The following is a 16,128-nucleotide window of genomic DNA, read 5'->3' as shown; positions in this document are numbered from 1 at the left end:
CTACACGACCAAGGTACCCATGTACATGTCAAAATACTTCCCAAAGGTCAGTGAATACCACGATCACAACACCAGAGGGAGCTCCACAAATCATGTTAAACCCAGATTCGGCTCAAACAAGGGACTAAACACGTTTTGCAATTATGCCACATCAATGTGGAACGCCCTACCAAAAGCTGTAAAGGAATGTGAATCACTACCCACTTTCAAAAACACTCTCAAAAAACACCTACGGGAGACTGCAATTCGAAACTGGCCCCTGTAAATGTCCTAACAACCCCCTCCAATGTACAGTAAATTACAAGTATGGTCTTGTCAATATTCCAATGTACAGTTTTGTTTGTACAGTTGTACAGTGTCCCCCACCCACCCCTCATACCCAACCTCCCCCCCCCACTCCTACCCAACCCCCCCCACCCACCAAACCACCTCCAATGTACAGTCCCCCCCCCCCCCACCCACCCAATCCAATGTACAGTTTCTACGTCAAATGTATATACTTTTTTTTTCTGGACTCTTTTGTTATCACAAACAGTACTGTATTTGCAAATCTGGTATGTCATAAATGTATAGATGTAGCAGTACTGTCTATCTGTATGTCATGTATGTCATATATGTTACGATGAATTGAAAATGGGGGACCCTGATGTAAACAAGACGAAAGTCTTTCTCTGGTCTGCATCCCCTTAACAATTGTATGTATTGAGCTGTACTGTACTGTACCCATTCTGCAATCTGTTAATAAAGTTTTCAATCAATCAATCAAGCTGTAGTAGTAGTAGTAGTAGTAGTAGTAGTAGTAGTAGTAGTAGTAGTTGTAGTTGTAGTTGTAGTAGTAGTAGTAGTAGTAGTAGTAGTAGTAGTAGTAGTAGTAGTAGTAGTAGTAGTAGTAGTAGTAGTAGTAGTAGTAGTAGTAGTCGTCATAGCCGGGCCATAAGATACTTTTTAGGAGTCCATAAATACACACCAAAAGGGGCTATAGAAGGGGACATGGGGTGGGACTCTTGCTTGGTCAAGCAAAAAGGTGAAATGGTGAGGAGATGTCCATGATTTTTTCTTCTACTGACTTAAGTATGATTTTTATGAACAATCTGCAGTGTAAGGTTCACATAATTAAAACAAAATTATCAACAATCCATCAGGATAAGTGGAAGGTGGAGATTTGGAAAAAACCTAAACTTAGAAAATATGTTGTAATTAAAAATTAGTATTTTACTGAACCTTATGTAATGTTAAACTTAAAGAGAAGACGGGGGTCTCTGTGTGCCCAGTTGAGGTCTGGCACCCTGCCATTGGCTGTGGAAGTGGGTAGATTCCAATGTAAACCTGAGGAGGAGCGGTTGTGTGTTCTATGTGATCTGGGAGTGGTGGAGGATGAATATAATTTTGTTTTTTATTGCCCTTTGTACACGCTTTGAGGAGGGCTTTATTTGAGAAAATTCAAATTGTAAATCCGGATTTGTTTTGGCAGTCTGAGAGTTGTATGTTGAGTTGTTTTTTGTGGAGGACATCTTCAGTTTTGCAGGATTTTGGAGAAAGCATGGCACTTGAGACAAAACACACTATATCCTATATAATTGTATTTGAATTCCTCTTGTTTCTTTGTTTATATACATTGCGTACAGCTTGTGTTATATTACGTTTTATTGTATTTTCTTGTATTTTCTTGTTCTTGTGGCCAGCTTGGTCTATATGTCATTTGTCAAGTAATTGGTCAAGTATATTATTATATACTTATTGTTATGTGTCTTGTAAGCCCATATGGGCTGGGCATACACCTGTATGTAAGACACGAAAATAAAAAAAAACATCAAATCCAAATCAAATCAAAGTAGTAGTAGCAGCAGTAGCAGCAGTAGTAGTAGTAGTAGTAGTAGTAGTAGTAGTAGTAGTAGTAGTAGTAGTAGTAGTAGTAGTAGCAGCAGTAGTAGTAGTAGTAGTAGTAGTAGTAGTAGTAGTAGTAGTAGTAGTAGTAGTAGTAGTAGTATAGTTTCAAGTTTCAAGTTTCTTTAATAGTTGTCATACAGAAGTACAGAATACTTTTGTACAAAATGCTTCTTACTGTTGCGCTCCAGAGACTGTGCAAGACAAGATAAGTATGAAATAAAAACATAGTAAAATTAGAAGTAAAAAAAAGAGGTCACAGTGTTCAGTTTAGACATATGTACAATGTTCGATGCAGAATAGACGTAGTTACCATACAATGTACAATACTGTGCAGTGTACTAATATACAATACTATATAGTGCAAGGCAGAAATGGAGAAATGGGACGAGGTGCAATTTAGGTACAATTCACAGTAGGTGTACGAGTTGTAGTGCAAATCCTTTATCAATAAATATAAAGTGTAAGTGTGTTTGTGTGATCTAAAGTGTGGAGAGTGGGTGCTGCAGTGTGTTGTTTGTTTGAGTGAGTGTGTGCGTGTGGGTGTGTGTGCTGTGTGCATTTGATGGTTGTTGCATAGTGATTATTGTTCGTTTAGCGATTATTGTTCGTTTAGCAGCCTGATGGCCTGGGGATAGAAGCTTCTTCTGAGTCTTTCTGTGCTCGCCTTGAGACTCCGGTATCGCTTGCCTGACCGCAGCAGTTCAAAGAGGCAGTTGTTCGGGTGGCTCGAGTCCTTAATAATTCTCTTAGCCTTCCCCTTGCACCGCTTGTTGTAAATGTTCTGGAGGGTGGGAAGCCCCCCTCCAATTGTGCGTTCGGCTGAACGTGTCACTCTTTGTAGTCTGCTACGGTCTTGTGCAGTGCTATTCCCAAACCAGGAGGTGATGTTGCCGGTCAGGATGCTCTCTATTGTACATGAGTAGAAGTTCCTAAGGATCTTCTGACTGACTTGGAACTTCCTTAGGCGCCTGAGGAAGTAGAGGCGTTGTCGTGCCTTCTTCACAACACTGTCAATGTGTGTGGTCCATGTCAAGTCCTCGGATATGTGGGCTCCGAGGTACTTGAAACTGTTCACTCTCTCAACCGGTGCCCCGTCGATGCTGAGGGGGCTGTAGTCCTTGACCCCCGACCTCCTGAAGTCCACAATCATCTCTTTTGTTTTGCTGACGTTCAGGGAGAGGCAGTTCTCCTGACACCACTGTGACAGGTTCTCTACCTCTTCCAGGTAGGCCCTTTCGTCGTTGGCAGAGATCAGGCCCACCACTACTGTGTCATCAGCAAATTTGATGATGGTGTTGTTGTTCCGCTGTGCTACGCAGTCATGTGTGTACAGGGAGTAGTAGTAGTAGTAGTAGTAGTAGTAGTAGTAGTAGTAGTAATAGTAGTAGTAGTAGTAGTAGTAGTAGTAGTAGTAGTAGTAGTAGTAGTAGTAGTAGTAGTAGTAGTAGTAGTAGTTCAAGTTCAAGTTCAAGTTCAAGTTCTTTAATAGTTGTCATACAGAAGTACAGAATACTTTCATACAAAATGCTTCTTACTGTTACGCTCCAGAGACTGTGCTAGACAAGATAGTATCAAATAACATAATAACATAATATAGCATGAATTTAGAAGAAGAAAAATGAGGTCACAGTGTTCGGTATAGACATATGTACAATGTTCTGAGTTACCATATAATATACAATACACAATACTATGCAGTGTACTAATGTACAGTACTTTCTAGTGCAAAGCAGAAATGGGATGAGGTACAATTTTAGGTACAATTTACAGTAAGGTGTACGGGTTGTAGTGCAATCCTTCATCCATAAATATAAAGTGTGGGGAGTGGGTGCTACAGTGTGTTTGTTTAAAGTGGGTGTGTGCTATAAAGTGTGTGGAGTGGGTGCTACAGTGTGTTTGTTTAAAGTGAGTGTGTGCGTGTGGATGTGTGTGCTATGTGCGTTTGGTGGTTGTTGTTGTGTAGTGTTCATTCATTGTTCGTTTAGCAGCCTGATGGCCTGGGGATAGAAGCTTCTTCTGAGTCTTTCTGTGCTCGCCTTGAGACTCCGGTATCGCTTGCCTGACCGCAGCAGTTCAAAGAGGCAGTTGTTCGGGTGACTGGAGTCTTTAATGATTCTCTTAGCCTTGCCCGTGCAACGCTTGTTGTAAATGTTCTGGAGGGTGGGGAGCCCCCCTCCAATTGTGCGTTCGGCTGAACGTGTCACTCTTTGTAGTCTGCTTCGGTCTTGTGCAGTGCTATTCCCAAACCAGGAGGTGATGTTGCCGGTCAAGATGCTCTCTATTGTACATGAGTAGAAGTTCTTAAGGATCTTCTGGCTGACTTGGAACTTCCTTAGGCGCCTGAGGAAGTAGAGGCGTTGTCGTGCCTTCTTCACAACACTGTCAATGTGTGTGGTCCATGTCAAGTCCTCGGATATGTAGGCTCCGAGGTACTTAAAGCTGTTGACTCTCTCAACCGGTGCCCCGTCGTATGTCGTACATGGTACAGACTGGATATGGTGTTGAGAGCATGCTGCATAGACTCTGGACCAGGAGTAGGCAACCCTAGGCACGTGTGCCCGCATAGGCACGCGGGGGCATGTTCATTGGCAGTTTGTTTGTTGCCTTTGAGAACCAATGGTTCTCGAGCCGTAACGGCACATGGGGCAGGAGCCTATCTCCTGTTTCTGTAGCGTGAGGCAGCTTGATGTACAAGTACACCCCTTGGACATGACGCTAGTATGTCGCAAGGACTTCCCCCCAAACCAACCCTTGATGCTGAGTGTCAAGCAGGGAGGCTATGGGTACCATTTTTTAAATAGTCTTTGGTATGACTCGGCCGGGGCTTGAACTCCCAGCCTCCCGAACTCAGGGCGGACACTCTACCCACGAGGCCACTGAGCCATTGGTGCTTTGAAATATTATAGTGAAATATTTTGCACTGTTGTCGCATTTATCTTGTTGAAATCCTCCCACAGGTTCTTTTTTGTAAGTCGAGTATATCAAGGAGGCTTTTCTCTGTAGCTCAGATGTTTTGTTTGAAGGCTTGCCAAACAAAGAGACAATCAAATCAAGGATAAAAGATATCCCCATGTCAGCTTGAAGTGTCGAGCGACGCATCAACGAAATGTCAGAAAATATCAGAGAACAGCAAACAGCTGGATTAAAAGATGCTCCGGTGTGCAGCTTAAAGTGACCAACTACAGCCCCCAGATAACGGAGCTCAGTAAAGCAAAACTGTTTGTCTGCATTGCACCCCCGCCCCAACTCAGATTTAGGGTTGATACAACCATCATAATAATATTGTTAATAATAACAATAATGATGTAATAATGTAAAAATTATCATTAAAAATACCTGATTATGAGAAGAAAAAAAATACGATGCATGGAATATTGTTGATATGGCACACTAGTTACAACTATATTTCAAACAGGCACTTCATGTCAAAAAGGTTGCTGACCCCTGACTGTGAGCTAAGATGGCAAACTGTACATAGCCACTACCACACACAGTTCCTCAAGCAGGACCCGTTTGACTGTCATAAGGTCACCACGGTGATCATAAGGTACATGTTCAGATACAACCGAAGATAAACATTGTCTCACATCAGTTTGACAGTTGGACACCGATGTGAAGACATGCTTTTGGTCTAAACAGTAGCATTGTATGTAGACAATAATGTACAAAAACGGGATATTTCTAAATGTAATCTATTCATCTATATCTATAGGCTACAGAGCATTCGGAGCAGTCTATTTCATAGTCATTATTAAGATTATTATTATTATTAATCTTGCCTAGTGGTTAGCAGGTGATTTTGGGGGGGTTGTGAAAAAGACACAGAAAATCATCATATTTATAATCTTTGGCATCAATGTGTTTTTTTTCTTGTGAGATAATGAATATTTGAAGTCTAAAGCCATCCTCCAATTAATAATCAAGTAAAATAGGCCTGGAAAAATGAAATTAAAATCATCCTATTGTGTCAAAGGTCACCAGTGGTCCATGCTTGACCGTGTTACATTTACATTTAGTCATTTAGCTGAACGCTTTTATCCAAAGCGACTTACAAGTTCTGTACGACAAGTCAGCAGGAAGGCTACGACTCTTACAGCTGAGTAACAATGTTCATCAAACAGTGCTGGAACTTGGGTGCTGCAGTGTTGAGTGCATAGTAGTAAAGACATATTAGTATAGTAGGAAGAGTATGTTAGAGGGTCACAAAGTGGCGTCTTGCTGACTTCAGGAGTCGCAAACGAAGGAGGTCTCTAGAAAATCTGGCCATTGTCTGTAGGCATGATGAGCACCAGTATCCTCCAGACTGTTTTAAATATTAAAGTAACACGCCAACATTTTGGGAAATTAGCTTATCGTCTTCTCCAGAGAGAGACAAGAAGATAGATACCAGTAGAGTTCAGTAGAAATCTGGCTGCACGTTAGCCTAGCTTAGCACAATGAATGGAAGCGGACATGACCGGTTAGCCTAGGCATTGTCCAACTAACACCTCTCCCGAAGGCTAACCGGTCATCTCCGCTCCCATTCATTGTGCTAAACTAGGCTAACATGCAGCCAGATAGCTTTCTACTGAACGCACAGAGAGGAAACTGGTATCTATCTTCTTGTCTCTCTCTCTGGAGAAGACGGTAAGCTAATTTCCCAAAATGTTGACGTGTTATTTTAACAATGCTTTGATCTAAGCCCAGAGTCAGGAGAAGCTATAGTGAGAGCAGGGTTGGTTTGAAGCTGAGTTGGTATGTGCAACAGCTTGGTTTTGTCGCCCTCTGCTGGGCAAAGTTGGGAACAAACATGAAAGGCATAGGGTGACAAGATCACAATTAAACTCAGAAAACACCACTTGTAATAAATGTAATAAGCCCACTGCAAGAGCATTTGTTTTTGGTTGCACTAAACCTTTTAACAGTTGTTTTCTTAATCTGTTATAGGTTTTGTGTTTTGTATTTTTGTTAAGTGTGTTTGTTATTGTATAATCTATCTTCTTAAATTTTAATTTTATTCTGCCAGTTTGTGAAGGTTTGCTTAATAATAATCCGAGCAGAACAATACTATGGATTGGGACCCAAAATGGGTCGCATCATTGCCTTCTTCCCACATGACAAGTGTACTAAGATAGATTTGTGATATGTTTCAATGAGCCTGGGTCACATGCCAACAATAGTAATATGTTTGTGATATGTTTCAATGATCCTGAGTCATGTGACAACAGTAGTAATATGTTAGTGATATGTTTCAATGAGCCTGGCTGGGTCACATGACAACAGTAGTAATATGTTTGTGATATGGTTCAATGAGCCTGGGTCACATGACAACAGTACTAATAAATACTAATACTGTATGATTGTGATGTGTTTCAATGAGCCTGGGTCACATGACAACAGTACTAATACTGTATGATTATTATGATGTGTTTCAATGAGCCTGGGTCACATGATAACTGCTCACCTCCTGTCGATAGTAGTGTAGCACTCTCTGAGCCAGCCGATTCCAGGCAGCTTGTCCCTCTGGGCCATGGCACACATATATACGATCACATAGTTGTCTGCCACCATCAGTTCTAATGTACCCACCACATACCTACAGACAGGAGAGAGAGGAATGGTTTTGAAAGCTTTGCAAGGCTTCAAGGCTCTTGATCTGACATACCGTGCAACAAGGGGAGAGGCTCCCTCCCTACCTGCGGTCAATGGTCTCTAACTACACACTTTCAAGACCCCTGCACTCTGCATCTTCTGACCGTCTGAGACCCACTCCTATTCGGGCTCCTGGGGGGTCATGGTAGCAAAGCGGGCTATGTAGGTAGCTAGACAGTGATATTTTATTATGTCTCTGTGTTAATACTGTAGGTAGCTAGACAGTGATATTTTATTATGTCTCTGTGTTAATACTGTAGGTTGCTAGACAGTGATATTTTATTATGTCTCTGTGTTAATACTGTAGTGAGAGATTTGGGGTGCTTTTTCAATGTATGTGATGTATAGATTGGGGGGAGTGACCACAGCTAAAACGGTGCTGGGTCAGAGAGGTCGAAGTGCATGCGGACGGTGGAAGCAGGAGACGGTGGTTCAGTAGAGCAGGGTGATTGTTGTGAGGCACACTGCCAGCGAGAGAATGTTTGTTGACATTCCTTTTAAGAACATCTGAGATAAGAGGGTGTCTCCCAGAGCGAGGGAGAGCGGTTTATTTTAATGAAACAGTAGAAACTGCATTTTAATGTGTGAAGGGTTATTAACGCAGTTGTCATGACAACACGTCGCATGACAACCAGAAGGCGGGGCCGTCGTTGCGACGACGAACATCTATAAGTCGAACGGTGTTTCCGGGTGTAGGGCAGACTAGAATCTGACCAAGAGCGAGTAGGACTGAGATCACACAGACACTCTCTCCTCTCATTGAGAGGGGGGGGGGGGGGGAGGAAGGATGCCACATCATCGTTAGCTTCGGCTACCACGAGGATGGTCTTGGCTAACGAACAGGCCTGACCACTATTGGACTGAATATGTGAGGTTTTGTCCGCTGCTCACCTACTCTCTCTGTTCCTTTAAGCCTACTGTTTAGGAATTCCCTTCTCACTCACTCTCACTAGCCCCCACCCTCTCGTTCTTTACTCTCGTTTGCTCTCAGCAGCCACACCCTTGTACTACCTGTCATTATGTGTTTGATTGGTCTGGTGCCGAACTCACACTTCTAGCTCGATTATCAATTACCTCCCGCACCTGAATTGTATTCTAATTAGTTCCCCTGTGGGCTTAAGTACCTGGCTCTTCCCCTCGTTTCGGCGTGGGGTCGTGTTGTAACATGCCGTAACATTCGGTATCATATTCTCTATCATCAAGACTCCTTCGGGAGGTCCTCTGTTCTGTCTATGCTGTTTTTATCTCCGGCGTAAGATGTGCTCCAGCCTTCGCCTCCTGTCGCCGTTGCCTGAGGGAGAGACTGGACTGCGCTCCCTAGACTTCCACGGGAGGTATCCCAGTGATCCACTTCAGACCTCCTCGCAGCAGTCGCCCTGACGCACATCCAGACCTCCGCGCTGCAGACGCCCAGACACCATCCAGATGCGTCTCTCCGTACCGGCGCGCATTCCGCGCAGACGCGCTCTCCTTCCAGACCTCCGAGCTTGGCACGCTCTTCCGCGCAGACGCACTCCAGATGCGTCCCCTGTCCCGGCGCGCACTCCAAGCAGTGGCGCACCACTCTGACCTCCGCTCGGACAGCCGGCTCCCCGGTGGCGACGCTCTCGCCCCGCTGCTGTTCCAGCGCTCATTACGCACTACGTCTGGGTGAGTTTTACTGACTGTCTTGATCAAATTCCGTTTTCGTGTGTTTCTATAACACTGAAGATTACCACCTTTTTTATCAGACAGTCACTCACCCAGCGATCGCCTTTTTGTTGTTTTCACTGGGATATTATTTTTGGACCTTACATCTCCCACTGTGTGTTTGTTCACACCGAAGATATTATTCACATTGGATTGTTTTTTGGACTTCACACTCAGTGTCTATTTTTTGCACCGAAGATATTTCACTTGGGATTGTGTTTTGGAACTTTGCTCACTGTGTGTATTTACACGAAGATTAGTTCACTTGGATAACTTTTGTATTTGGGTACAAGTCACCTCTCCTGTTCTCCTGCTCGTTCCACCTGCGCCCTTGTTGACTCGCTCCCTCTCTCTCTCTCTCGGTCCCGCAACACCTCTGAGATTCTGCCGAGAGAGGTCTGCAGAGCGGCTCAGACGTCAGCATCAGCATCAGCTACCCCCTACTACCACCACGGGAGAAGCTGCAGAGCAGCAGAACATTTTCCCCCTTGCTTGTGTTCCTGTCTTGTTAGACTTGCCTTTTCTGTGCTCATTATTGTTTGTTCCTCCCACGTCCCCAGCCCGCCTCCGCGGGCCTCTGTCCCTCCTTCCCTCTCTAGTCCTCCTAGTCCCTCCCGTCCGGTCCTCCTAGTTCCTCCCTGTTTTCCAGCCTTCCCTTGCTCCGGCCCTGTTTCCCTTAGCCTTCCCTTGCCTTCCCCTTAGCCAGCTCGCCTCTTAAAGGCACTGTGCCTTTCCCAGTCATGTTATCCTTTATTTTGTGTTCTCCCTTAAAGGGACAGTGCCGGCTTTCCCTTCTGTTCAATAAATGCCCGTTTCTTGGCTTACTCTCATACCTGTCTTGTGTTGTGCGATTGGGGTCGGTTACAAACCATAACAGTACGACCCCACCAGATCGACGACCCCAGCCAGCACAGACGGTGTATGTTGAGTTTGCCCTTTTTTTTTTCTCTTGTTCCCTCTAGTTCCCCTCTAGCTTCCTTGTTAGCCTCGTTAGCTCCCCTGTTAGCCTGTTGGCTTCCCTGCAGCTTGTTAGGCCTCTTCTACCAGCTTGGCCCCTGTCTGCTAGCTTTGCCCCGGCTGCTAGCACAGCCTCTATGTTAATGCAGCCCTTGCTGCTGGCATGGGCCCTGTAGCTAGCCATGCCCTGGCAGCTAACCCAGTCCCTCAGCAGAGCCCCAGTCTGCTAGCTTAGCCCCGGCTGCTAGCACAGCCTCTATGTTGATGCAGCCTTGCTGCTGGCATAGGCCCTGTAGCTAGCCATGCCCTCATAGGCGGAGTTTGAACTTGACGCCAGGGGGTGCGACTGCTTGGCGAACTATACCCGCGCGCACGCGCAGCGGGTGCGCGCGATTTTTTTGACCTTTATTTTATTATTTTAGCGTTTTTACAATGCCCTAACCCCTAATTTTTTATTTTATTTAGGTAGTACAGCAGCACACACACACACTCACACACACAGCACTACGGGGGATCATTTTTAACTGACTTAGGCTCTAATTATTATTATTCATAGAGACTCTCGAGCAATAATAATTATTACAGCCTCCATTTTTCGTGGACGAAAAATATACCAGGCTATAGATATCAATTTTCCCGAAATAACGCTACCTGCCTCGACAAAATTCGTGCATTGGTTATCCAGATACATTAATTATCATCTCAGAATAAGTGGCTTTGTATCGCGCTGCTGCTGCTGCTGCTGGCCGCGCGTTGCCGTTAACCCTTTCACTGCCACACTACAGAAGGTTCGCCTTATAATGTGACATGATTACTACTATAAAATTAATGTATTGTAAAACAAAACATAATAGAATTCAGATTTGTTTCTCACAATTATTATAATTTTATTAAAATAAAAATAATCTTGATTTAAAAAAAAAAAAAAAAAAAAAAGGGCAATTTCACCCCCGGCCACCAGGGGGTGCAATGCACCCCCTGAACCCCCATAAACTCCGCCCATGCATGCCCTGGCAGCTAACCCAGTCCCTCAGCAGAGCCCCAGTCTGCTAGCTTAGCCCCGGCTGCTAGCACAGCCTCTATGTTAATGCAGCCTTTGCTGCTGGCATAGGCCCTGTAGCTAGCCATGCCCTGGCAGCTACCCTTTCCCCCTGCTAGCCTAGCTCGGCAGCTAGCGCAGCCTCTATGTTGATGTAGCAGTACAGCTAGCATAGGCCCTGTAGCTATCAGTGCCCTGGCAGCTACCCTTTCCCTCTGCTAGCCTAGCTCCGGCAGCTTGCGCAGCCTCTATGTTGATGTAGCAGTACAGCTAGCATAGGCCCTGTAGCTATCAGTGCCCTGGCAGCTAACCTTCCCTCTGCTAGCCCTTTTCCCGGTGCTCCTCTGGTTACCCCTCAGCTACCCTACTTTGCCCCTCTGCTACTCTGGTTACCCCTCGGCTACCCTGTTCTTTTGCTAGCCCCACTTTTGTTGTGGCTTCCCCTGCTGGCTTGGCCCAGTACCTTTTTTTTTTTGCCTTGTTTTGCCCCCTGCCACTCTGTCTGTATTTTTGGGTCGCCGGGTGGCTCCCGTTGAGGGGGGGGTACTGTGAGGTTTTGTCCGCTGCTCACCTACTCTCTCTGTTCCTTTAAGCCTACTGTTTAGGAATTCCCTTCTCACTCACTCTCACTAGCCCCCACCCTCTCGTTCTTTACTCTCGTTTGCTCTCAGCAGCCACACCCTTGTACTACCTGTCATTATGTGTTTGATTGGTCTGGTGCCAAACTCACACTTCTAGCTCGATTATCAATTACCTCCCGCACCTGAATTGTATTCTAATTAGTTCCCCTGTGGGCTTAAGTACCTGGCTCTTCCCCTCGTTTCGGCGTGGGGTCGTGTTGTAACATGCCGTAACATTCGGTATCATATTCTCTATCATCAAGACTCCTTCGGGAGGTCCTCTGTTCTGTCTATGCTGTTTTTATCTCCGGCGTAAGATGTGCTCCAGCCTTCGCCTCCTGTCGCCGTTGCCTGAGGGAGAGACTGGACTGCGCTCCCTAGACTTCCACGGGAGGTATCCCAGTGATCCACTTCAGACCTCCTCGCAGCAGTCGTCCTGACGCACATCCAGACCTCCGCGCTGCAGACGCCCAGACACCATCCAGATGCGTCTCTCCGTACCGGCGCGCATTCCGCGCAGACGCGCTCTCCTTCCAGACCTCCGAGCTTGGCACGCTCTTCCGCGCAGACGCACTCCAGATGCGTCCCCTGTCCCGGCGCGCACTCCAAGCAGTGGCGCACCACTCTGACCTCCGCTCGGACAGCCGGCTCCCCGGTGGCGACGCTCTCGCCCCGCTGCTGTTCCAGCGCTCATTACGCACTACGTCTGGGTGAGTTTTACTGACTGTCTTGATCAAATTCCGTTTTCGTGTGTTTCTATAACACTGAAGATTACCACCTTTTTTATCAGACAGTCACTCACCCAGCGATCGCCTTTTTGTTGTTTTCACTGGGATATTATTTTTGGACCTTACATCTCCCACTGTGTGTTTGTTCACACCGAAGATATTATTCACATTGGATTGTTTTTTGGACTTCACACTCAGTGTCTATTTTTTGCACCGAAGATATTTCACTTGGGATTGTGTTTTGGAACTTTGCTCACTGTGTGTATTTACACGAAGATTAGTTCACTTGGATAACTTTTGTATTTGGGTACAAGTCACCTCTCCTGTTCTCCTGCTCGTTCCACCTGCACCCTTGTTGACTCGCTCCCTCTCTCTCTCTCTCGGTCCCGCAACACCTCGGAGATTCTGCCGAGAGAGGTCTGCAGAGCGGCTCAGACGTCAGCATCAGCTACCCCCTACTACCACCACGGGAGAAGCTGCAGAGCAGCAGAACATTTTCCCCCTTGCTTGTGTTCCTGTCTTGTTAGACTTGCCTTTTCTGTGCTCATTATTGTTTGTTCCTCCCACGTCCCCAGCCCGCCTCCGCGGGCCTCTGTCCCTCCTTCCCTCTCTAGTCCTCCTAGTCCCTCCCGTCCGGTCCTCCTAGTTCCTCCCTGTTTTCCAGCCTTCCCTTGCTCCGGCCCTGTTTCCCTTAGCCTTCCCTTGCCTTCCCCTTAGCCAGCTCGCCTCTTAAAGGCACTGTGCCTTTCCCAGTCATGTTATCCTTTATTTTGTGTTCTCCCTTAAAGGGACAGTGCCGGCTTTCCCTTCTGTTCAATAAATGCCCGTTTCTTGGCTTACTCTCATACCTGTCTTGTGTTGTGCGATTGGGGTCGGTTACAAACCATAACAGAATAACAAAAGGACGATAGACGAACACACCGAAAGATCATTAGAATAGACTCTTCAAGGACGATACAATTTGATAACATCAGATAACATCTGATTATGAGGTTCTGTTTATAGCAATAAAACAACGCTTTTCCTCATAAGGTATTTCACGGTGTCGAGGTGTCGAATTCTTACGGAGGTGGAGAATTAGTATGGTTTATGGATTGCACTAACGGGGGAGATAAGGATCTTATCAGCCAGTGTCAGAGACATCAGGACCATTAAAATGACACAACACAGAGGAATTGGATGGAGAGCCAAACAGACGAAGACGTGATACTGGCCAGTTTGATCAGGATCTTACAGTAGGTTGCTAGACAGTGATATTTTATTATGTCTCTGTGTTAATACTGTAGGTTGCTAGACAGTGATATTTTATTATGTGTCTGTGTTAATACTGTAGGTTGCTAGACAGTGATATTTTATTATGTTTCTGTGTTAATACTGTAGGTTGCTAGACAGTGATATTTTATTATGTCTCTGTGTTAATACTGTAGGTAGCTAGACAGTGATATTTTATTATGTCTCTGTGTTAATACTGTAGGTTGCTAGACAGTGATATTTTATTATTTCTCTGTGTTAATACTGTAGGTAGCTAGACAGTGATATTTTATTATGTCTGTGTTAATACTGTAGGTAGCTAGACAGTGATATTTTATTACGTCTCTGTGTTAATACTGTAGGTAGCTAGACAGTGATATTTTATTATGTCTCGGTGTTAATACTGTAGGTAGCTAGACAGTGATATTTTATTACGTCTCTGTGTTAATACTGTAGGTAGCTAGACAGTGATATTTTATTATGTCTCTGTGTTAATACTGTAGGTAGCTAGACAGTGATATTTTATTATGTCTCTGTGTTAATACTGTAGGTAGCTAGACACTAGACAGTGATATTTTATTATGTCTCTGTGTTAATATTGTAGGTTGCTAGACAGTGATATTTTATTATGTCTCTGTGTTAATACTGTAGGTTGCTAGACAGTGATGTTTTATTATGTCTCTGTGTTAATACTGTAGGTTGCTAGACAGTGATATTTTATTATGTCTCTGTGTTAATACTGTAGGTAGCTAGACAGTGATATTTTATTATGTCTCTGTGTTAATACTGTAGGTAGCTAGACAGTGATATTTTATTACGTCTCTGTGTTAATACTGTAGGTAGCTAGACAGTGATATTTTATTATGTCTCGGTGTTAATACTGTAGGTAGCTAGACAGTGATATTTTATTATGTTTCTGTGTTAATACTGTAGGTAGCTAGACAGTGATATTTTATTATGTCTCTGTGTTAATACTGTAGGTAGCTAGACAGTGATATTTTATTATGTCTCTGTTATTATTATTATTTATTATATTATTATTATTATTATTAGGTAGCCAGGCAGTGTGATCTAGTTCTATCTCTGTTGTTATAGGTAGCGTGTGTGTGTGTGTGTGTGTGTGTGTGTGTGTGTGTGTGTGTGTGTGTGTTTGTGTGTCTAACCTGAAGAGGTTATCCATGACATACTGATAGTTCTCCAAGCTGTTCTCCGGCAGGTAACAGGAAGAGAACACGATGATGTCATTCACACCATCGCCATAGTAACCTGGAGGATGACAAAGCGTCCCACATAACACAACAGATATTCCCTAAGGAGACCTTTATGGCGTGTGTAGATCTACACTGAGGGTTTCTTCCCGGGCCTCACCTCCGTGGGACAGCACCTTGAGGTAGGGCTCCAGGACGCTCATGTTGACCTGGTTCTCCTGAACGGGGTGTCCCGTGGTGAAACAGCGCCACCTGGTGCCCTCCCCATCCACAACATCCTGGTCCAGAGAGCCCAGTCCAGTAGGATCCACTCCCTGGAGTGACCCAGACCCCGGGCTAGAACCATAAACCCTGTGATGCCAGGAGGCCACGCCTAGACGCTGCAGGTCATCTGTAGGAGAGCGAGAAGGAGAGGGTTGGAACGAGAGACACAGCCTCTGTTACTCAAAGCTTTTACATCTATAAATCATTTGCAGATGCTATTGCGTGCCCTAATCTAAAGTGAAAGACTATTCATCATTAACAAATGTCTAATACAGTTTGTTAATTATTTGTTGACATTTTCTTTTTTGAATTTGAAGTGGTCATTGGTTTCTGCATTAATCATTCAGTTATTACATTCACAATAAAACAAATAAAGAATTCTTGAAAAAAAGATTTTTTTTCCTTTCACATCCTTCTTGTTTGTGAAAAGTGAGAATGTCCATCAATTCTCCACTTGTTTGTGGAATGTGAAAATGTCCATCAATTCCTTTCCTATGACCCAAGGTTTTTTATATTTGAAAACTTGGGGAGATTTCGTCACATGTATCACAAAGGTTAGAATATAATTCTTAAGTTGTTGTGCAATAAGTAAAGTTCACATATGTTCTTTTAACAGTTCAACAAAAATCTGACTGTGTATGTTTAACATATTCTGTCCATTTCGTTCAGATCCGATTTTTCCAGTTGGATTCTAATAGAAAATTACATCTTTTCCATTATGTATATGTCATGAATTCATTCGTCCACTGTGTGGGTACCTCTAGTTTTAACCATCTTCTTGTGATAGCTTTCTTGCTTGCTATCAGAAGCATCATAATCAATTTCTTATCATTAAAATCCCATTTTTCGAAGGA

The 16,128-nt window shown here is 44.3% G+C and overlaps 1 protein-coding gene across 1 annotated transcript in view; it reads right to left on the bottom strand.

The window, feature by feature from the left end:
* Positions 1 to 16,128, bottom strand: part of LOC311227431 (bcl-2/adenovirus E1B 19 kDa-interacting protein 2-like protein) — a 34,945-nt gene that overhangs the window by 5,683 nt on the left and 13,134 nt on the right. Inside the window, exons 7-9 of the mRNA XM_084313070.1 lie at positions 15,171 to 15,401; positions 14,966 to 15,068; positions 7,331 to 7,462 (exon numbers count right to left, since the gene is read on the bottom strand). Of these exons, the coding sequence (XP_084169196.1) occupies positions 7,331 to 7,462; positions 14,966 to 15,068; positions 15,171 to 15,401 (466 nt within the window). The remainder of the gene's footprint in view (positions 1 to 7,330; positions 7,463 to 14,965; positions 15,069 to 15,170; positions 15,402 to 16,128) is intronic.

This window comes from Notolepis coatsorum, assembly GCF_963971535.1.
Source record: "Notolepis coatsorum genome assembly, chromosome: 4".
Classification (NCBI taxonomy): domain Eukaryota; kingdom Metazoa; phylum Chordata; class Actinopteri; order Aulopiformes; family Paralepididae; genus Notolepis; species Notolepis coatsorum.
The sequence above is the reverse complement of the archived record's forward strand: the minus strand, read 5'-3'. Positions and strand labels throughout refer to the sequence as shown.